Source organism: Alnus glutinosa, chromosome 6 (genome assembly GCF_958979055.1).
Source record: "Alnus glutinosa chromosome 6, dhAlnGlut1.1, whole genome shotgun sequence".
In the NCBI taxonomy this organism is placed as follows: Eukaryota; Viridiplantae; Streptophyta; class Magnoliopsida; order Fagales; family Betulaceae; genus Alnus; species Alnus glutinosa.
In genome coordinates this window covers 867,910-890,047 of record NC_084891.1, presented here as the reverse complement: position 1 = coordinate 890,047, position 22,138 = coordinate 867,910, and the positions used below count along the sequence as shown (strand labels likewise).

The 22,138-nt window shown below is 37.6% G+C and overlaps 2 protein-coding genes and 1 pseudogene across 2 annotated transcripts; all 3 read left to right on the top strand.

The window, feature by feature from the left end:
* Positions 1-6,057: 6,057 nt before the first annotated feature.
* On the top strand, positions 6,058-12,622 carry LOC133871308 (uncharacterized). Its single transcript, XM_062308726.1, has 3 exons — positions 6,058-6,203; positions 7,011-8,486; positions 12,426-12,622. Exon 2 carries the CDS (start codon positions 7,432-7,434, stop codon positions 8,473-8,475), a length of 1,044 nt encoding a protein of 347 aa, XP_062164710.1. The 5' UTR covers positions 6,058-6,203; positions 7,011-7,431; the 3' UTR covers positions 8,476-8,486; positions 12,426-12,622.
* Positions 12,623-14,967: 2,345 nt separating this feature from the next.
* LOC133872017 (UDP-glycosyltransferase 88F4-like) lies at positions 14,968-16,763 on the top strand. The gene has a single exon (XM_062309522.1). The coding sequence runs from the start codon at positions 15,060-15,062 to the stop codon at positions 16,497-16,499; it is 1,440 nt and encodes a 479-aa protein (XP_062165506.1). The 5' UTR covers positions 14,968-15,059; the 3' UTR covers positions 16,500-16,763.
* Positions 16,764-18,151: 1,388 nt separating this feature from the next.
* LOC133870544 (pentatricopeptide repeat-containing protein At3g13880-like) lies at positions 18,152-21,068 on the top strand (annotated as a pseudogene).
* The last annotated feature ends 1,070 nt before the right edge of the window (positions 21,069-22,138 follow it).

The following is a 22,138-nucleotide window of genomic DNA, read 5'->3' as shown; positions in this document are numbered from 1 at the left end:
CACATCTTGAACATCCCCAAAATGGCAGGAACTCTCAGAGCATCAATGGAAATGCAAATGCATAGTCAAAGATTAAGCAGAAGAAGGATGTGTAGCTAGTTATCTGATTTTTGAGGTCTCAGCCATTCATCTTGGTAATTTTGCCATTAATATCCTCTGTTCTCGCAACTATTCACTGTTGAAGAAGCAGAGCATTTCATGCGGCAGAAGAGTGCTAAGTGCCTTGTTCCACCCTCCCATTCAGCCATAGAGGATTTGTTTTGTCTGGTCATTATGGCCTGGTACAGTGCAAAAAGATTAAGCTGTATATCTTTCTTTGACAATTATCAAATTTTCTGTAACCATTTTCTTGTATTTTCGTTTCTGCTTTGCAGTTTTGGATGCTTAGGAAGGATCATTATATATAAAGCAGATTGCAGAATGCTAAATCCTTCAAGTCTTATTTTTGTTGCCTCTTTAAACATTTATCATTGAATGTTAAGTATATGAGAATAGTGGGTGTTCAATTGGTATATGAATCTCTGATATCTGTTGACTATGTATCAACAGAAAACAACAACAACCCAGTCTACGAATCAATGTCTTCTGATCTGGAAATGCAAAAGTGATTGAATTTCCTCAGGAAAAGTTAGAATTTGGCAAGAAGCGCAGGTTGTGAGTCTGGAGAAACCCAAGAACGTGTCTGGTCACTGGACATATAATTCTATATTAAGTTACCTATACTTGTAAAGGCAATTGTTATCACGTGACATTGATCAAGGTGAATGCATAACATATGCACAAGTTGGATCTAGATCTCTAATAATTTTGCTATCCGGATTGGGGGCTTACCTGCTCGAGCAAGTCTCGGATAGCCCGTCCACTTGTTAGAACATGTGAGTCCATAGAGACTCTTTCACATTTGCAATTTGAAATGCAAATTTTTGGGGATCCAAACTTCTAAAGAGGCCCAACCTGCAACTGGAGGGTTAGGTTGAGTGGCTTTTTTTGTTTTGGAAAGGAGAAGTACCACACTAACACTTTGTTAGGTCAGAGAAATGATTGTTGTAGAACTTTAATAATTTTTTTTTTTTTTCAAACTAATCATTGGATCTGTTTTCCTATATGTAAGTCCTATGTACAGTGGCGGAGCCAGGAATCTATCTTAGGAGGGGCAAAATTAAAATAATAAAATATAATAATAAATAATTTTTTTTGTTCTTTTTATATACTATATTTTTATTATAATACAGAAAAATATGGTAATTACAATTCAAAATATAAATTATAACATAATATATGTATCACAAAAACTGTAGCTATAAAACTTCATAAATATATGCCAAAATTGATATATCAGTTAAATTGATATAACGTACCTGAGAGTGGCAAAAATTCTACTGAAACTTGTCACTTGGCCAGTTGGCCCAATCTCAAAGTATAAAGAAAACTTTATAAAAAAAAAAAATTGACAATGTTGTTTTTATCAGAATAATAAATAAAAAAACTATAATAAAAAAGAAGAGTCAATAAAATTATTTATATTCACATTGATGTCAAAAGAATAAATAAATAAATTGAATTTGAGAATGGAAGTTTGAACAAAAATAAAAGTTACAATTTATTAAGTAATAAAGATGAAAGTTCTTTTTTTTTTTTTTGGATGAATTAATTCTCTATAAACTACCAAAACAAATTTAGAGAATTAATAAACTGATAAGTCTACAAAACAGAAAGGAAAAAATAAAATTATGAAAAGTCAGATAACTCAAAAAAAAAATAAAAAATGAAAAGGCAACCTATCAACATTGAAAAGTCATTATAAGTTAGAAAGCTGGAGAACATGTCAAGTTGTCAGCCACATACTTTATCCTTATCTTGACAAAAAAAAAAAAAAAAAAAAAAAAAAAAAAAAAAAAAAAAAAACAAATGAAGAAACTAGAAAGAGAACTCATCCACATGCATGCAGCTCGGTACCAAAAAAAAAAAAATAGTAGAAGGCTAAGGCTTGCTGGTTATAGCTTACGGTGCGAGTCTGCGAGAGATTGCCGAGGGGCGAGGAGGCGGAGATGCTGGAGGCCAAGGAAGAAGATTTGTGTTCTTGGCTTCTAATGGTTGGTTTTTCTATGCAAGAGTTCTAAAGTTTTTTCAAGATGGAGAGATAAGTGTATTTTTTTTTCTTTTTCTTTTTTCACAAAATTGTTTCGTTCGACCTTTCCTCTTCCTAAGCAAGTGAGCATTTAATGATTGTTGTCGGTTTTTTTTTTTTTGATAGAATTTTCTTTGACAGTTGATTTTTCCATGTAAATGTAATTTTTTTTTCTTCTATTATCAGCAGGGGGCAGGCATATCATCAACATTTTTTTCTTCTTCTTTTTAATGTAATTTTTTTGGGGATAATTACACTTTACCCTCCTGTTTTGTCCACAATGTGACGATTTAGCCCCCAATATACCAAAATTGTTAGATGACCCTCCCAAACTTGCCAACGTGTGATAAAATTTACCTTTCGTCCACTCGCCAGTCCGTTTGGACAGAAAGTCGGTCACGTGAGTTGCAGGTGACCATTTAATGCATTTTTCCTTCCAAAAATACCTCTGTCACCAGTAGCTTTCATTCCAGCACATGCATTAAAATAAATAAATAAAAAATAATAAAAAATAAAAAACCATTCAACCCGTTTCGATCTCTACTGTCCAGTTGCTCTGACACACTTTAAAACAAAGAGAAGACACGCTTTAAAACTACAAACGATAGAGAGAACAAAAAAAGGTAATAGCATCAGTGACAAACCTTATTCATGGCTTGTACATCTTGCTACCTTAGTAGCTTATTCAGGCTTTTGACACGTGATGATAGCAAACTTAATCAGGTCCTCCTTAAATCCTTTAATCATCAATGGCATTGCCAAAGCACCTTTTATGGTTTTTAGTCCTCATACACTCGTTAGTTAGATGTAGGACATGATTGGACGTCGGAGCAAGGCCGTTTTGATTCAAGCTCGTAGGTCTCGACAGTGGCTTTGCCAGAAGGTACGCTATAGGTAGGTTTGGAAGCTCCAGGTATGGCCCCTTCGCTCTCCTCTCCGACGGTTTTTTCTGGGTTGGCTCTAGGAGGGTGTCTTTAGCCGGAGGCCTCATCGGGGGCTATGGTTGAAGGGCTTCAGATTAGAACAGAGCAAACATTTCTCTAATATTTCATTTTTGGATTCTCAACTCTATATTGACTTCTATAAAGCCACCAGAACATGTGAGCCTCTACACGGCTCAGACATTTTTATGGAAAGGTTAACAACAAAGATGTGACAAAGGAAGTAAAAAGGAGGTGGCTAGAAGATTAATAAAGAGTTATTTACTGGGTCGAACTTCAACATATCCCCATTGCTCGAACCCATCAACGGTTCCTGCAGCATAGGTAGATCGAGTATCCATGCAGCAAGGAGAAACCAAGCAAGAGAGAAAGATAGAGAAAGAAGCAGGGCTTTTCCATGGCAATTAACAAACTCTTTGGTGATCATATGAAATGGTCTACATGAGAGAATATATATATATATATATATATATATATATATATATATATATATATATATATATGAGAGAGAGAGAGATCAGACGTATTGCATAAGAAGCATCGCCTATCTGTCTTTGACTGAGAAGAGGCATACAGACAAATGGGAATTAATGTGATAAATCCAACGAATCAGGCTGTGTACGAAACATGCAGACGAATTCAACGGGCAACATACGTAAACTTGTTGGTTTCGTAGCTTTGACATTAATCGGTAGAGAAATAGAAAAGTGGGCAAGACTTTGTTGTTACATATTGAGAAACATGAACCAAGCAACGGCTACTAGCCGTTGAAGAGAAACCAAGAACTACCGAGCAACGACTACTAGCAGTTGAAGAGAAAATTTGCTGGTGTACTATTACCGTTGGTTGAGCTGTCATGCGATGATGTAGGCGCCTTTCCGATCTCTTGAATTTTTTGAACTTCTGGAGTAGTTCATACTCTCCACGACTTGCTTCACGTTTCCGCCGCATCGCTGACGTGGCCCAAATGCATGCAAATCGCCAGGGCGGTCCTGTTTCTTCACATTTACGTACCGTGCCTTGGAGGGCCGCCGCACTGAACAGGGAAATTCACGTTATTGAGGTAGCAAAAGTCATCTCCTGTAAAGTTATGACACAAAACTTGGATCCATGAAAGCTTAAAACCATAGACCACTTGATCGTAAACGTCTATACACATACTTGGGTAATATACTGTCGGAAACATTGTACCTTGATAGCTACAGATTGGTGGATCACCTTTCAACCGAAACGGATAGCTTATGTTGTCGATATTGCCGCAGGAAGAAGGAGGACAGTGGCGATCATGACTATCGTTGGCACGGGAAGCTTCGTGGACTAGGATAAGAACAACAATTATGACCAGGAGTCCAATAGTAAGGAGCATTCCTCTTACTATGGATGGAGAGAGAGAGGGTATAGCTTCCACAATCCACCGCATACGATCTTAGTTCTGATGTGAAGTGGCGACTGGGAGATGCCAGTATTTATAAGAGAGTGAGGGAGTGGGTGAGGGACACGTATGAGATAGTGCGTAAGGAATATTTTGCCATTCTTCACTTTGCATGGCTTCCCAACCCCAACTTCTTACACGTACCTCATGATGCTTCTTAAGGCGCGCAGGTGGCTCTCTTTTTCATGAATATTCAGAGAAAGTTGAGAAACAAATAAACACCCATGAACTGCATGTTACCACGAACAAAACTTTTATATATTTGATTCTTTTTCGTGATCTTTAGGTCTATCATCTCACATCTGCTACAAACTGATCTCAATGATCCACATCTCCTCCCATTGATCGAATGGTTTCAATTGCCTCTGTTCCTCTCTTCTCCAACGACAATCACACGAGACCTGTAGAAGAAGAAGCAGAAGCTACTTGGCTTAGCAATCACCCGCAATGGTTGCAATCTTAGCTCGAAAATCTCTTCAGGCTCTTCGCGCTCGCCAGCTGTAATACCCCGTATTTTTAAATATGAATATAAATATTTATTTACTAAGGAACATTTACCTTTATTGTTTTAGTTATAGTTCAATAAAGATTTAAACGGACCTTAAAATTTGAAATTACGAAAATGTGGTCAAATGAACTCCGTTTTGGTCGATTCAAAAGTCAAAACGCTCGTCTCAAAATCCTCTAACTACCCTTCGAATTTTATAATTTTTGGACTTCGTTAAGGGTACGAAAACACCTGCGAAAACTTCTGCATCTGTTTTGGACGAAATTAATGTATAATTGAGGGCCCATTCTATTCCTACATGAAACCAGCCCAGCCCATGTGGATCCAGCCCACATGATTTAAACAATCATGTCCAGCCCACGTTGCAACCCAGTCCCAGCCCATCCTTCACGTAAGTAACAGCAGACATGGAGTTAAGCAAACTACCGTTTGATTGATGAAAGGCGTCCAGATGCTGTGTTTCTCCTCAGCACGTACGTCATGCATTACGTCACCCACATGACTCTCAACTTGCTACACACGTCTATGATTTCCAGCCCTTGATCACATTTCTCCAAATTGATCCAAGCCATCCAATTCATTGTAAAAGAAAAGAGACAAACAAAAAGAAGGGATCTAGAAGTCTCCAAGGGGTCTCTCGGTCAAGCACACAGAAAGAAAATAAGCCAAAAAGAATAAAAGAAAATGAATAAAAGGAAGAGTTGTGTTCTCGGTGATTGTATATATAGAAAAGGAACAAAAAGTAGTCTATAGAAAAGGACAAAGGAAGGTAGAAAAAGGAAAAGAAAAAGATAGAATAAAGAAAAAAGGATTTTTTTTAGAATTAAATAAAGCTTTGTTTTAAAGCTTGTGATTTTATGAGTTTTAATAAGTACTAATATTTTAAGTTGTGTTTTAAAACTGGCTTTTCAAGTGGCGCAAAAGATTTATAAAACATGTTGTTGTAATGCCTAAGTAAAAAGTTATTATTTTACAAAAGCGTTTTTACGCCGCCCTAATATTTTAAAATATTTTAGGCGTTATTGATATTAATGCCGTTATTATGTGTTTAATTAATTGACGAAAGAAAAGAAATAATAAGGAGAAGATACCTTAGTTTCAGTTTTAGGTTTTAAATCTCATAATATTTCTCTAAACTTTTTCTTGTAATTTATTTAGGAGAAGGTAGCAAAAATACTGCTGAGAAAATACCAGGTAAGGGAAACACTATCTCAAAACCCTGGCAAAGTTTTAATAAAACTCTTTCAAAAGAAAAAGTCGGGAATTTTCTAAACTCTTTCAACTCTTTTAATATTACTTGTCTTTTTATATTACCATTATAAATATGCTCTTGTTATATGATGTGATTGAAATCTCATGTGATTATACTTGGTTTATATTTGATACATGTGCACCATATGAGTATAGATGATGATATCATAGTATATGTGTTACATGTGCACCATATGAGCAAAGGTTGATGATATCATAGTATATGTGTTATATGTGCACCATATGAGCAAAGGTTAATGATTTCATAGTACATGTTTTATATGCACACAGTTTTACCCCCGTGGTACCATGTCATAGACGATCCGGATCATATATGTGTTACGTGTTATGTGCTATGTGTTATGTGGGTAGCATGGCAACCACACGGAAGGACTAAAGTGTGGGCTACCGGCCGGAGAGGCCTTCACCTAGGGAAGTTCCCAACCCGGTACGGCTCTCCCCTGTGACGACAGGATGGGCTCATAGTCGTCTTTCGAGACGAGCCAAACGTGCGCCGCTCATGGTTAATTAGCGGATATTGGACCAAGGGTGGTTAAAACTTACACGTAGCATAAATAATTCATGCACCATTTTACATTTGATATAATTGTATGTCAATTTACTGTTTCTTTACTTGCTAAATTATTTGAATTCTATTTAGAATTCCTAAAAAGAAAATTACACTATTATTGTTGTGTTTTCCTTATTGAGTTGTCGAACTCACCCCCTTCTTTCCCCAAATCTTTTCAGATGACACTGTAGACCGGAGTCTTTTCGTTATGGATGGCATAGACCCTACCCCTAAGAGCAATAGATCAATAAAGACCGGCCTAACTTTTGTATTGTGCATATTTATTTTGAATTTCTGAAAATATGATGTAATAATTAAAGAACTACTATGTATATATTCTTATAATGAAATATAGCCATGCGCTATTCCTGGGAAATTGTGTGCATGTTTTAGATTATAGAGATGTTTTATAGCTCAAGTTCGCGTTCCCCTTATATCCCAAAACGGGGGCGTGACAAGATGGTATCAGAGCAAAGTCAACCGTAAGTTGACTTGCTGTAAACCTAGGGAACGACATGGAAACCTAGACTTAGGATAAGTTGCACGCTACGCTTATGATTCAAACTTATTTTTTAAAAAGATAGGAAACTCTAAATTTTGATGCGTTGCAGAGTTATGGAAGACGGAGGTGAAGGATCATCGCAAGGCACGAAAACCGAAACTACCCCCGATGTGACACAAATGTTCCAAGAAATGGCTAGGCAATTCGTCGCAGCCATAACTGATTTCAGAGGTGAGGCACCTCGTGACGTGGAGCAAGGTTGCCCATTTAAAAGATTTGAAAGGCTTAACATCCCTATGTTTGATGGGAAACAAGGTCCTATAGAGTCTGAAAATTGGCTAGTAGACGTTGAAGAAATATTACGGCTGGCAGGATGTACAGAGGAACAGAAGGTACAATATACAGCTTACAGACTATCTGGTGAAGCCAAACGATGGTGGAATGCCAAGAAAGTACTACTAGTCCAAGAATTAGGAAGTGAAAGGGCGATCTCTTGGGAACGTTTTCAAAAGGAGTTCCTTCAGCATTACTTCCCTAAAATCCTCAAAGACGCTAGAGCACGAGAATTTATGGACCTCACCCAAGGGAATATGACAGTTGCTCAGTACGCTGCTCGTTTTAATGAGTTAGCTCGCTTTGCTCCATATTTGGTAGCAGATGAGGAGAATCGAGTGAGAAAGTTTGAACAAGGTCTCAACCCCCAAATACTCGATCGAGTGGTATGTCTAGAGATTCACGACTTTGTGGAATTGGTGAACAAGGCTTCCTTGGCTGAGGAAAGTTTGAAGAGGAATGCCATAGCAATGGCAGATTCACGGAAAAGAACAGTACCCGCAATGAACGGTAACCAACCCTCTTGGAAACGGAGGCAGAATGGAGGCAACCAAGGAGTTAATTTTATGGGGAACAGACCAGCCTCATCCAACGACATGCTTTGCCCTAAATGTAACCGTCGTCATCAAGGGCAATGTCGTATAGGAACCAACGTATGCTTTTGGTGTGGTCAGACCGGACATTTCATACGAGATTGCCCCACTGCAAGGGTAGGAGCCAAATCCGAGCAAAAGGGAAATGGACAGAAGCAGTTTGCTCAAGCTAGAGTATACGCTCTCACACCAGGCAATGCAGAGACAAAAGAATGAAGTGGTGACAGGTACTCTACCCCTATTCTCTGGCAAAGTGTTAGTTACATATATTTGGAAAATGTAAGATTCGACACCACTTTCGAAATCGCATCAATCATAGGTTAAATGAAAGCATTGAATTAGAAACAACGGACTACCTAGGATAACTTGGCACATAGTTCCAATTTTATGGTGTAGTTATGATAGACACTACTCGGATTTGTAAGTATTGAAATCTAAAGTTGTTTTATGAGGTGAAATGACTGTCTAAGTAAGGAGAATGTTAAAGTATGAATTTTTCAATAATTTTATGTGCTAAAGAATAAGTTTGATATAAGCACGTGTATTAGAGAAGAATTCCTTGAGCATGAGATATGATAGAAAATAGTAGTTGTGATATCTATGGGGAGTAATAGAGTTATAGCATGTTTCTGATTTCATATAATGTGTAGAAATGTTTAGGTTTTGAGTATATTACATCTTGCTTTTGCTATAAAGAATTGTGGATAAGTGATTGATCTTTGTTTTAGGTGGATGTGTGATTCTAGAGGTTAACCAATTGGGGGTGTAATTATTGATGTTTTGAATTGCTGACTAAGAGCTTGTAAGTATGTTAATTTTTAGTATTTGGCTTGGTCTTGATGCTTGTAACTATTAAATTTGGGAGTTATATCTGGGTTGTTAATATTGATTTTGAGGATTTGGAGTTATTAAAGAATAGAATAATGATTTTTAGGACCACTCAAGCATATTGGTAAATCACTCCAGAATTGATAGGTTTTGTGTAACTATTGAATTGTATATTTGATGATGAGACTATAGTTGGTGAACATATTTTCTTAAGGTCTGATTCATGATATGATATTATATGCTGAGTAGGATTTTGGGTGGCGTGGGTGTATCTCATCAATGAGTTTTATTAAGTATTAGCTTAGATTTTCATGCCTTTTAATGTAAGAGTATGATATATGATGGAATTATCTGAAGAAATTGAATTAGCTTTTTGATGAGTTCTGCAAATACTGCATAAGTATTCATTTATTCTTAATGAGTTAAATGGTAGTATGAATGACTTGAGTTGATTAAGGATTATGATTGATTGATTTACGTGCCTATGATATAATACAAATTTGTGATTGAGGTAAAATTTTGGGATACATGCCAATTTGAGAAAACAAAATTACTTAGTGTTATCATTGGAGAATCCTATGGATTAAAATTATATTTTGAGGTCTACATCTTAGCCTTCCGCAAGGTCATTTGAGGTTAATTAAGGTAGACACTATTTTGATTTTAAATTCTTGCTTGCGGTGATTTATTATGATATGGTTTATGTTTGAGGTCTGAAGAATTAAGGACTGTCTTACTTGAGGATAGGAACTATTGGACTCAGAGATAATGTTTAAGGATTTTCTAATGGAAAGAACCTCTAACCCCTGAGGATTAATTAAGCACAGACTTTTATCGAGACATTGGACTTTGAATAAGTTTCTTCCCTAGAATTGGGCGGTGGAATTGCAACAACACGAGATGGAAGACTTTTCTTGGGAAGTATCGAATAACAAAGTCAGAGCTATGTTTTTCTAATGCAGAAAACCGAATCTAAGTTAGGTGAGGCTTTATCAGTTGTGTGTACTTAACAAGTATGTAGCGGGTATACTCTCTTGTTTTCAATGAGATTTATGAGGTAGTATACGCAGACCTGCCAGTCAATATTGGATAAAGGTTAGTACCCCGCCTTAGTTGGTAGATCGACTTATAGAATAGATCATGGTACGTACTATATAAAATATTATTTTCTTACACCCTTTTTGAAAGGATAAGAGCAACCGCTTATCATAGTCGAAGTTTTCGAATATAGTACGTTTCTTTAGATTTAGAAATCTAAATCTCTGTTGAAAACTTCATAGTTTTTGAATTTCGAGGACGAAATTCTGTAAGGGGGAAAGATTGTAATACCCCGTATTTTTAAATATGAATATAAATATTTATTTACTAAGGAACATTTACCTTTATTGTTTTAGTTATAGTTCAATAAAGATTTAAACGGACCTTAAAATTTGAAATTACGAAAATGTGGTCAAATGAACTCCGTTTTGGTCGATTCAAAAGTCAAAACGCTCGTCTCAAAATCCTCTAACTACCCTCCGAATTTTATAATTTTTGGACTTCGTTAAGGGTACGAAAACACCTGCGAAAACTGCTGCATCTGTTTTGGACGAAATTAATGTATAATTGAGGGCCCATTCTATTCCTACATGAAACCAGCCCAGCCCATGTGGATCCAGCCCACATGATTTAAACAATCATGTCCAGCCCACGTTGCAACCCAGTCCCAGCCCATCCTTCACGTAAGTAACAGCAGACATGGAGTTAAGCAAACTACCGTTTGATTGATGAAAGGCGTCCAGATGCTGTGTTTCTCCTCAGCACGTACGTCATGCATTACGTCACCCACATGACTCTCAACTTGCTACACACGTCTATGATTTCCAGCCCTTGATCACATTTCTCCAAATTGATCCAAGCCATCCAATTCATTGTAAAAGAAAAGAGACAAACAAAAAGAAGGGATCTAGAAGTCTCCAAGGGGTCTCTCGGTCAAGCACACAGAAAGAAAATAAGCCAAAAAGAATAAAAGAAAATGAATAAAAGGAAGAGTTGTGTTCTCGGTGATTGTATATATAGAAAAGGAACAAAAAGTAGTCTATAGAAAAGGACAAAGGAAGGTAGAAAAAGGAAAAGAAAAAGATAGAATAAAGAAAAAAGGATTTTTTTTAGAATTAAATAAAGCTTTGTTTTAAAGCTTGTGATTTTATGAGTTTTAATAAGTACTAATATTTTAAGTTGTGTTTTAAAACTGGCTTTTCAAGTGGCGCAAAAGATTTATAAAACATGTTGTTGTAATGCCTAAGTAAAAAGTTATTATTTTACAAAAGCGTTTTTACGCCGCCCTAATATTTTAAAATATTTTAGGCGTTATTGATATTAATGCCGTTATTATGTGTTTAATTAATTGACGAAAGAAAAGAAATAATAAGGAGAAGATACCTTAGTTTCAGTTTTAGGTTTTAAATCTCATAATATTTCTCTAAACTTTTTCTTGTAATTTATTTAGGAGAAGGTAGCAAAAATATTGCTGAGAAAATACCAGGTAAGGGAAACACTATCTCAAAACCCTGGCAAAGTTTTAATAAAACTCTTTCAAAAGAAAAAGTCGGGAATTTTCTAAACTCTTTCAACTCTTTTAATATTACTTGTCTTTTTATATTACCATTATAAATATGCTCTTGTTATATGATGTGATTGAAATCTCATGTGATTATACTTGGTTTATATTTGATACATGTGCACCATATGAGTATAGATGATGATATCATAGTATATGTGTTACATGTGCACCATATGAGTAAAGGTTGATGATATCATAGTATATGTGTTATATGTGCACCATATGAGCAAAGGTTAATGATTTCATAGTACATGTTTTATATGCACACAGTTTTACCCCCGTGGTACCATGTCATAGACGATCCGGATCATATATGTGTTATGTGTTATGTGTTATGTGCTATGTGTTATGTGGGTAGCATGGCAACCACACGGAAGGACTAAAGTGTGGGCTACCGGCCGGAGAGGCCTTCACCTAGGGAAGTTCCCAACCCGGTACGGCTATCCCCTGTGACGACAGGATGGGCTCATAGTCGTCTTTCGAGACGAGCCAAACGTGCGCCGCTCATGGTTAATTAGCGGATATTGGACCAAGGGTGGTTAAAACTTACACGTAGCATAAATAATTCATGCACCATTTTACATTTGATATAATTGTATGTCAATTTACTGTTTCTTTACTTGCTAAATTATTTGAATTCTATTTAGAATTCCTGAAAAGAAAATTACACTATTATTGTTGTGTTTTCCTTACTGAGTTGTCGAACTCACCCCCTTCTTTCCCCAAATCTTTTCAGATGACACTGTAGACCGGAGTCTTTTCGTTATGGATGGCATAGACCCTACCCCTAAGAGCAATAGATCAATAAAGACCGGCCTAACTTTTGTATTGTGCATATTTATTTTGAATTTCTGAAAATATGATGTAATAATTAAAGAACTACTATGTATATATTCTTATAATGAAATATAGCCATGCGCTATTCCTGGGAAATTGTGTGCATGTTTTAGATTATAGAGATGTTTTATAGCTTAAGTTCGCGTTCCCCTTATATCCCAAAACGGGGGCGTGACACCAACTCATAAGAACTCTCATGCCTGGCCATTTCGTGTTGTTAGCCACGTTGCCCATCCAGTCTGCTTCAGGTCAACTAGTGGTTCTGCGGCTGTCCAGCTGCTCTCCATCTTGTCGGTTACAATTTCGGCCATTCTAGAATCTGGGTCGCTACTAGCTAGCCGAAGAGAGAGAGTGAGAGAGACAGAGAGAGAGATTGCCAAAGCTTTCACGCAGACATGTATGGGTATAAGAGCTGATGGGGTTGGGGGTATTTTTGGAAGGAAAAATGCATTAAATGGTCACATGCAATGCACGTGACCGACTTTCCGTCCAAACGGCGGGCGAGTGGACGGAAGGTAAATTTTGCCACACGTTGGCAAGTTTGGGAGGGTCATCTAACAATTTTGGTACATTGGAGGCTAATTCGCCATCCTGTGGATAAAATAGGGGGAAAGTGTAATTATCCCATTTCTTTTTAAATCTATAAAAAAAAAATTCTCAGACATTTAGAGGGGCCTGCCCGCCCCCCTTTGTCTCCACGACTGCCTACGTATCTAATATCCACTAATTGATTTTTTATTTTATTTTTTATTTTTTTAAAAAAATGTTAAAGTTATACAATAGTTGTATAAAATTTGTAAACATATCATATCTCGTTAAGTTACGTGTAGATATTCCTTTTACATTGTTGTGCAATTTGGCCATAACTTGTCTTGTCATTTTGGTTTGTGTCCATTTTTTTACCTTTTGAAAGGGTTGCTGATGCAACATGACGTAGTGGGATCACAAAAACAACCAATACAAGATTCACAACTATTTCCAAAACCAAGAATTTAGCCAAGGAATTGAGGTAATTAAATAGAAGAAAACTCAACATACGAGTAATGCTTATCAGAAAACTTATAAAATATTCCAAAGTTCTATTCTTAGGTTACCCATGTTGTATTTATAGTAAACAAACTTATAAACTTAGTAGAATTTGAAATAAGTCCGTTAATAAAAATTATCACAACCAGTTCGAACTGGTAAAAATTTCAGCTCGTTCCAAATTTAGCTAAGCAATGCTACATACATTTATACTTCTTTACACGTATTTTCATACTCCCTTAGGTAGCTTTTAAAACCATCATTGGATTAAAATCCAATTAAGTTTCATTTCAAATTCAATGGTGATTTTAAAAGTCAACTAAAGAGTATAAAAAGGGATATGGAGAAGTAGGAGTGTGTAACATTTTATTAGTCTGATTATGTCCTCTCACCATTACAAAAAAGATAGATTTATTCTAAGTTTTGACATTATTATTTTAGAAATATATGGAAAGATACTTCAACATTTTTTGGCTTATTAATTATTTTGGTAGGAAGAGTTGGTCTAGGAAGGAATAACTATTTTATGGTTTGGTTTATTTATTATTCTTGAAAATAACCATTTCATTTAAATGACTATATCTCGGTTTAAGGAATGATCATTCATTTCAAAAATGAAATGAATAGCTATTCCTCCAAGAATAGAATAGCCCTTAATTTTTATTTTTTTTTCCCCAAAAAACTAGTGCAATTTCTTTTCTCTTTTTTTTTTTTTTTTTTTTTGAAAAATAATTAATCATACATTAATGGGTGGGTGACCACCCCAACACCACCCCTTGTGCAATCAAGGGTAGCCATGCCCCCAAGCTTCGATGTAGTTTCGCTCCTGGTTGAGGGTTTTAAAAATGTTATAATTCACATCGTTGAAACATTTGTTAAATTGAACATTTCATCCATTTTTAACTAAAAAATTATTAAAATATCGATTAATATTTCATCCCATTAAAATTTAGTTGGGGTGACCGAATCACTCCGTTTTGCCACTAAGAATTGTTTGGCCACCCTACACAATATGGGACGACAATGGGAGAGCCCAAATAGGAGTTTGGCGGTGGCGGAAGAGCTTAGAGAAAAGCGACGGTGAATAGAAAGGTGAAGCAACCTGTAAAAACAAGATGCAAAATTTTTAGATAACATGACAATTTTTAATCCGTTAACTTTAAATAAACACCCAAATTAAAACTAATGCAACCTGTACAATATCCACTATTCATTTACAATATCTACCCTAAACTCAGATTTTGCATCCTAAAATTACATCTTCGCACGTGTGTGTGTGTGTGTATATATATATATATATATATATATTCAAGAACATTTGAAAGTTTGGTACGCACGTCAGCCAACTCCAACCACCATTCGGACAATTTTTTAATTTTTTTTTTTCCTCCGATATATATTATATATATACGATCACTTCCTATGTACGTACGTTGGTCAAACAGGAAGCAAAAAAAATAGGTCCGGTGAAGCCAAAAAAACAGAACCGGTGAAGCCAAAATAGAAGATGCAAGACACTATAGTCCTACTACCAGCTTCAGGCATGGGCCACATGATCTCCATGGTTGAGCTTGGCAAGCTCATCCTCCACCACTACGCTCACAAATTCTCCATCACCATCCTTTACACCACAGGCTCCATTGTCGACAGCCCAAGCATCGACTCCTACATCCATCGTGTCTCCCAATCCAACCCCTCCATCGCCTTCCACCGCCTACCCTCTGTCTCCGTTGACACTGCCCCAACTCGCAGCGTCCCCGCCATAATGTTCGAGTATATCCGCCTCTGCTTAGCCCATGTCCCCCAAACACTCCAACAGATCTCTTCCTCATCCACCATTCGTGCCCTTATCATCGACCTTTTCTGCTCCTCTGCTCTTCCCGCAGCCAAGGATCTCTGCCTTCCTGTTTATTATTTCTACACTTCCGGTGCTTACGCTCTCGCTGCCTTCTTATACCTCCCCAAGATCTACGAGCAAACCACCAAGAGCTTCAAGGACCTCACCACAACTGAGCTTCATTTCCCAGGAATGTCGTCACCACTGAAAGCAACACACATGCCTCAACCGACACTCGACCGTGACGACCCTGCTTATTGGGAAATGCTCTACTTCTGTTCACAACTTCCAAAATCAAATGGGATTATAGCTAACACGTTTGAGGGCCTGGAGCCAAAAGCCTTAAAGGCCATTACTGATGGTTTGTGCGTTCCTGATTCGCCAACTCCGCCTGTTTACTCTATAGGCCCTTTGATTGCTGACGCAGAAGATGGCAATGAAGGTGATGGAGTGCCTGAGAATGAATGCTTGTCATGGCTTGACAGCCAACCGAGTAGAAGTGTTGTGTTCTTGTGCTTTGGTAGCCAAGGATCGTTCTCGGTGGCGCAAGTGAAAGAGATAGCCCATGGGTTGGAAAGGAGTGGGCAGAGATTCTTGTGGGTGTTGAAAAAGCCAGTACGCGATGAGAAAACCAAGCAGACTCAGAATTATACTGCGGATTTCGATTTGGAGGGTGTGCTGCCGGAAGGGTTCTTGGAGAGAACCAAAGATAGGGGTATGGTGGTGAAGACGTGGGCACCCCAAGTGGGTGTGCTGAGAAAAGAATCAGTTGGGGGGTTCGTGACTCACTGTGGGTGGAATTCGGTGTTGGAGGCAGTGGTTGCTGGAGTGCCGATGGTGGCTTGGCCGCTCTACGCCGAGCAGCACCTGAACAGGAATGTTTTGGTGAACGATATGAAGATGGCTATTGACTTGGAGCAGAGGGAGGATGATGGATTTGTGAATGGGGATGAGTTGGAGAGAAGGGTTAGGGAGTTGATGGAGTCAGAACAAGGGAGGGAGCTCAGGGGAAAAAGTTGGAAGATGAGGGAAATGGCTTTGGCTGCTTTGGGAACAGCATCTGGTTCATCTACCAGAGCCCTTGCCAAGTTGGTTGACGCACTTGGATAGTGTCTGGAAGTAATTGTAAACTGTGATGGAAAGGAAAATGATTTTCTGCATACATCTGTTTGAGAAGAATCATGGAATTTTGCTCATGAATGGCAATGTAATTGAGCGGGATCCGGATAAAATGTTTAGATGTTCAATTCTTATCAGAAAGTAAGCGGTTTAGACGTTAGTATCAGGTTTTTAAGTACAGTTTGAGTTTCGTTTAATTTGCATACATGTTTGTCTATTTATAGCAATCCAATCCCTCTAAGATCGAACAAGTAAGTCCCACTATTCTCATGTACTTTGCATTCAATGATAAATGTTTAAAGAGGCAACAAAAATAAGACATGAAGCATTTGGCATTCTGCAATCTGCTTTATATTTAAAGATCATTCCTATGTATTCAATGAGTAAGCATCCAAAACTGCCAAGCAGAAACGAAATACAAGAAAATTCTTAAAGAAAATTTGATAATTGTCAAAGAAAGATACATAGCTTAATCTTTTTGCGCTGTACCAGGCCATAAATGAGCTGACGAAACTTTTAACATTCACTCTACGCGGAGAATTAAAACAAATGCTCTATAGCTGAATGGGAGGGTGGAACAAGGCACTCAGCACTCTTCTGCTGCATATTTCCTATCTTTGTATCATTGTATGGAATTTATCTGAGCTGGACGCAGGAAATGCTCTGCTTCTTCAACAGCAATGTTTACTAAAATAAACATTCAATTTTTTTTTGACTATTCTCATTAACAAGTAGATAACATCTGATAATATACTTAATTATAGGTTTCCCGTTTCCTCTTTCAATAATGTGGTCTTCCATGTTATAGAGGAAACTTCTCTTAAAAGTTCGGGATGAAGGGCATTCCCAACGCCATTTTCCACTTGAAAGGCACAAGTACCATTTCAGGAGGCTCCATCCCGACATTTTCTGAGATATTACAACCATGCTAAGGAGAGTTCAACAAGCACGTTATGAGAAGATGAAGCTGAGATAGTCTTGACCATGAACATAACTATAGAACCTGTAATCTACGTATGGAAAAGGAGTACTCGAAAGCTACGGCGGCGCGGCTGCGAGTTGGGGCGGTGTCAACGGAGACAGAGGGTAAGCTGTGGAAGGAGATGGAGGGGTTGGATTGAGAGACACGGTGGATGTAGGAGGTGACGCCTGGGCTGTCCCCAACGGAGCCGGTGGCGATGAGGATGGTGATGGAGAATTTGTTAGCGTAGCGGTGGAGTATGAGCTTGCCAAGCTCAACCATGGAGATCATGTGGCCCATGCCTGGAGCTGGAAGCAAGACTATTGTATCTTGCATCTTGTGTATATTTTGGCTACTCGATGAGAGCTGGGTTTTTTTTTGGATTTGTGTTTGAACAACGCAGTGAGTGGAAAATTGTCCCAGTTGAGACGGAGAGCCGGAGAGGAGGATTTAGATTTGGCTTTACTTCATTTTAACGGCCTACATTGTGACGCATAATTTAAATATGTTTGTGGAATATTTGTTTGTTATGGCGAGGTTCCGGACGGACAACGAAGCGGTAACCTCTATAGAAACATGTTGCTCCAAGGAGCGAAACCCACAAAGCCCGACTTTGTCTTCACCACCATTACATTTCCCGGGCTCAGACAACCCATTGGCAAACCCACTACAACACTCAGCCATGTCGCATGCAAAACTTTTCTTTACACTCTGTGACCTATACAAAAAACTGGTCCAGTTATCTGTCAAATCTGGGTCTATTATCTATGGCAAGCTTGCTCATGTCCACATGATCAAAAGTGCTTTTAAACCATGTCTGTTTTTGCTGAATAATCTTCTTCGTATGTATTGTAAAAGTGGTGATATAAATGCAGCTCGTCAGCTGTTCGATAAAATGCCAAAACGCATTGTTATTTCATATAATTCTCTGATTTCTGGTAGGAGGAGTGTTTAATGAAGCAAGGGTTGCTGGTTTGATACTTGATAAGTTCACCTTTGCAGGTGCTATAAATTTGTGTGGTCAAACTGGGGATCTTGAGTTTGGTAAGCTGATTAATGGGTTAGTTATCGTGGGTGGATTTCGGGCTAAAGTTTTTGTAACCAATTCACTCATTGATATGTACTCAAAATGTGGTGAGGTTAATAGGGCGAGGCTTTTGTTTGAGAGTTCTGATGACTTTGGATGAAGTTTCTTGGAATTCAACGATTGCTGGTTTTGTTAGAATTGGTGCCAATTAGGAAATGTTGAAATTTCTAGGAAAAATGCACCGTCTGAAGTTTAATACTTATACACTGGGAAGTGTCCTAAAGGGTTGTTGCACAAATTTTATGGATTCAAAACATCATGGAAAAGCACTTCATGCCTGCTCAGTCAAACTTGGGCTGGATTCGGATGATGTTGTTGTGACTGCATTACTTGTCATGTATGCAAAGAGTGGTGATTTGGTTGATGCAATCCAAATTTTCAAACTGATGCCCAACCAAAGTGTCATCATCTATAATGCCATGATCGCTGGATTCCTCCAAGATGATACCATTTATGATGAATATGCAAATGAAGCTTTCAATCTTTTCTCTGCGATGCAAAGACAAGGAATGAAGCCTTCAAAGTTTACATTCTCAAGCATGCTCAAAGCTTGTAATGGTGTTGAAGCTTTTGAGTATGGAAAGCAAATTGATGCTCAAATTTGAAAGGGGAACCTTCAGTCAGATGAGTTCATTGGAAGTACTCTTATTGATTTGTACTTTTTTTTGGATTCAGTTGAGGATGGAGTCAAATGTCTTATGGACATCCATGATCGCAGGTCATATTCAAAATGGACATTTTGGAACTGCATTGACTTTGTTCTGTAAATTGCTCTCTTTTGGAAGGAAACCAGATGAGTTCATAATATCAAGTGTATTGGGTGCTTGTGCTAAAATGGCCACACCGAGATCTGGACAGCAGATTCAGGGATATGATATGCAATAAAAACAGGTATTGGGAATTTTACTGTTACTCAATTCTCAAATTTGCATGTATGCAAAGTCAGGAGATATTGATTCTGCTAGTCTGACCTTTGAAGAGATGGAGAATCCGGATGTGGAATCCTGGTCCGTGACGATCAGTAGCAATGCGCAACATGGATGTGCAAGAATAGCTTTTAGGCTTTTTGAGTTGATGAAGGATCGTGGAATTGAACCGAACCATATTACATTCCTTGGAGTTCTAACCATTTCTAGCCATGGGGGCTTGTTGAAGAAGGATTACGGTAGGTTTATAAAGCCTTTTCACCTTTATTAAATATGTAATTTGTTTCCTTTGGTTGGATAGTCATCATGCATCGGAAAATTTTGTTTTCCAAGAGTAATTTTTCTGAAACTAGGAGTTGATTGGAAAAGTAATTTTAATAAGATGTGAATTGAATAAAGTGGTGCATAAGGCTATGTTATATTCAAGAAAGAAGGAAAAAAAAACTTATGTACTCTTTTTTGTTTAGTAATTGTCCAAAGTTGATTTATACTTTAGATAGAATATGGAGTTTATCCATGAAACTGTGAATTATTTGCTTGTTTTCTATTTTTCTTTTCAAACTACCTAGCTAGGTTTTACAACCTAAAGCAGTATGAAGTTATGAAATTCAAAGGTGCTTTTGCACATACTTATTTGTTGTGGTTTCACTATCCTTGTTCATTGCAGATGCTTTGAGAGCATGAAGAAAGATTACGGCATGACAGCTAATGTAAAGCACTGGGTTGTGCTGGGAAGTTGGCTAATGCAGAAAGTTTCATTCTGAACTCTGGTTTTGAGGAAGATCCAGTGATGCGGTGAGCCTTGTTGAGTGCTTGCGGGGTTTACACAGACACTGTCACAGGCAAACGTGTTGCAGAGTGTAATTGAGCTTGAACCTCAGGCATCTGCATCTAATGGGCTTCTTTACAGCATCTACAATGATGCAGGGATAGAGCTACATGCTACAAAAATTAGGGAATGGATGAAAGTTCCAGGAGTAAGGAACCTGGTCTAAGTTGGATTGAGGTAGGGAAAAAAGTTCATTCTTTTTGGGCAGGTGATCGATCTCACCCAATGAATCAAGTGATATATGCAAAATTAGAGGAAATGTTGTGTAGGTTAGAGAAAATAGATCTTATAGAAGAGAAGCCTATTTCTAATATCTATGAACCCAAACTCAAAGTTAGCACAGTGGTGAACTACCACAGTGAAAAGTTAGCTGTGACTTTTGGTATTATCAATCTGGCAGCATCAGCTCCATTGAGGGTGATGAAGAACTTGAGAGTCTGCCGAGATTGTCATACAATGATGAAGCTGTTCTCGAAGCTGGAAAAGAGAGAAATAATTCTTAGAGATCCAATTCGCTTCCATCGTTTTAGAGAAGGTTCTTGCTCTTGTGGGGATTACTGGTAGTTTCAATTAGAGTAATGACTTGGGTTAGTGATCCTTGGTGTGATCTGTTCCAGCCACAAATTTAGGGAGGCAGAAGAATCCCTGTGCTACAGATTTGGAGCAGACATCTAATTGTGAAGCAGGTAAAGGGGTAAGACTTGGGAAATGGAAGCTAAAAAGGACAGCCGAACTCCTAATAATCAACTATTTCAAGAATCAAACTGATCATAAAGAGTCAGGTATCTCCCATAACCTTAATGATATTGTTCGTTGTCTTGTTAGTATTTTCTCATTGGTTAATGGGAATTTGAAAAATGGCATTTGTTTCAGGAAGAAAGTTTCCAGTTACAGAGGAAGGTGCAATGCCTACTATCAGAAAATAGATAGTAAAATAAGGAGTCTAAATTCATACTTTCGCAAGAAGTGAAAGAATTTGTGGATATCTTTTCTGCAATCTACAAGAATCTGCAAAAAGTTGGTCAACTTTTATATTGGTTTATGGTATTACGTCCATTGACCACTTTCCGTCTGCAATGAGGAATTCTAGTTGGTGAAGCAGTTTATCTTGAAACCATCTTATTTTATGTCAGGTAATATTTAGTTGGTTTTTCTTTTGTTCAATGAGAAATATTAAAAGATTATTCATATCTTTGTTGGCCATGAACTTTCTGCCAGTTCCTTTTTTTCTTTATTAGTAAGTTACACATGCACCCAACAGGTCTTGAACTTTCCACTTGTTTTTAGTTTATTCATTTTTTTTTTCTTGCCTGCAGTTTTTAGTCATCAAGGAATCAGAGTTTTAAGAAACTTATTCCTATCCCCATTTTATGTTGCACAGTGAGCATCTAAAGCCAAATTGTCTCATTCTAGTACCAATCAGAACAAAAAAACAAATGTTCCATTCTAGTGACTTTATGGCTAGAAGATTGTCAAAGCCAAACGATGTTGATGCAACAACAAATGGAAGCACTGGGCCAAGCCAAGTGGAATCATTAATCAGTTGGACAGATGAGTTAACTATGAAAGAATTGAAAACACTCTATAGAAGAATTGGAGAATACTCTGCTTGGTTGAAATCCAAGTGCAGAGACACTGTTTCTATTTATACAGTACAAGTTACACGTTGAGCTCCTTGAGCTAAGAATAAAACAAACTTATGAAACTTAGTGCAAATAATAAACAAACAATTAACTAGATCCTATGCTGATTACATTGGATTAAGTTAGAGCAGAAAACATGGGGCCTGGAATCCTGGACTGCAGGCTGCAATTGTAGACCGATTAG

Excerpts from the sequence above, each read along its gene's own strand:
- LOC133872017 (XM_062309522.1), top strand. The coding sequence starts at position 15,060 with ATGCAAGACACTATAGTCCTACTACCAGCTTCAGGCATGGGCCACATG.
- LOC133871308 (XM_062308726.1), top strand. The coding sequence starts at position 7,432 with ATGCGTTGCAGAGTTATGGAAGACGGAGGTGAAGGATCATCGCAAGGC.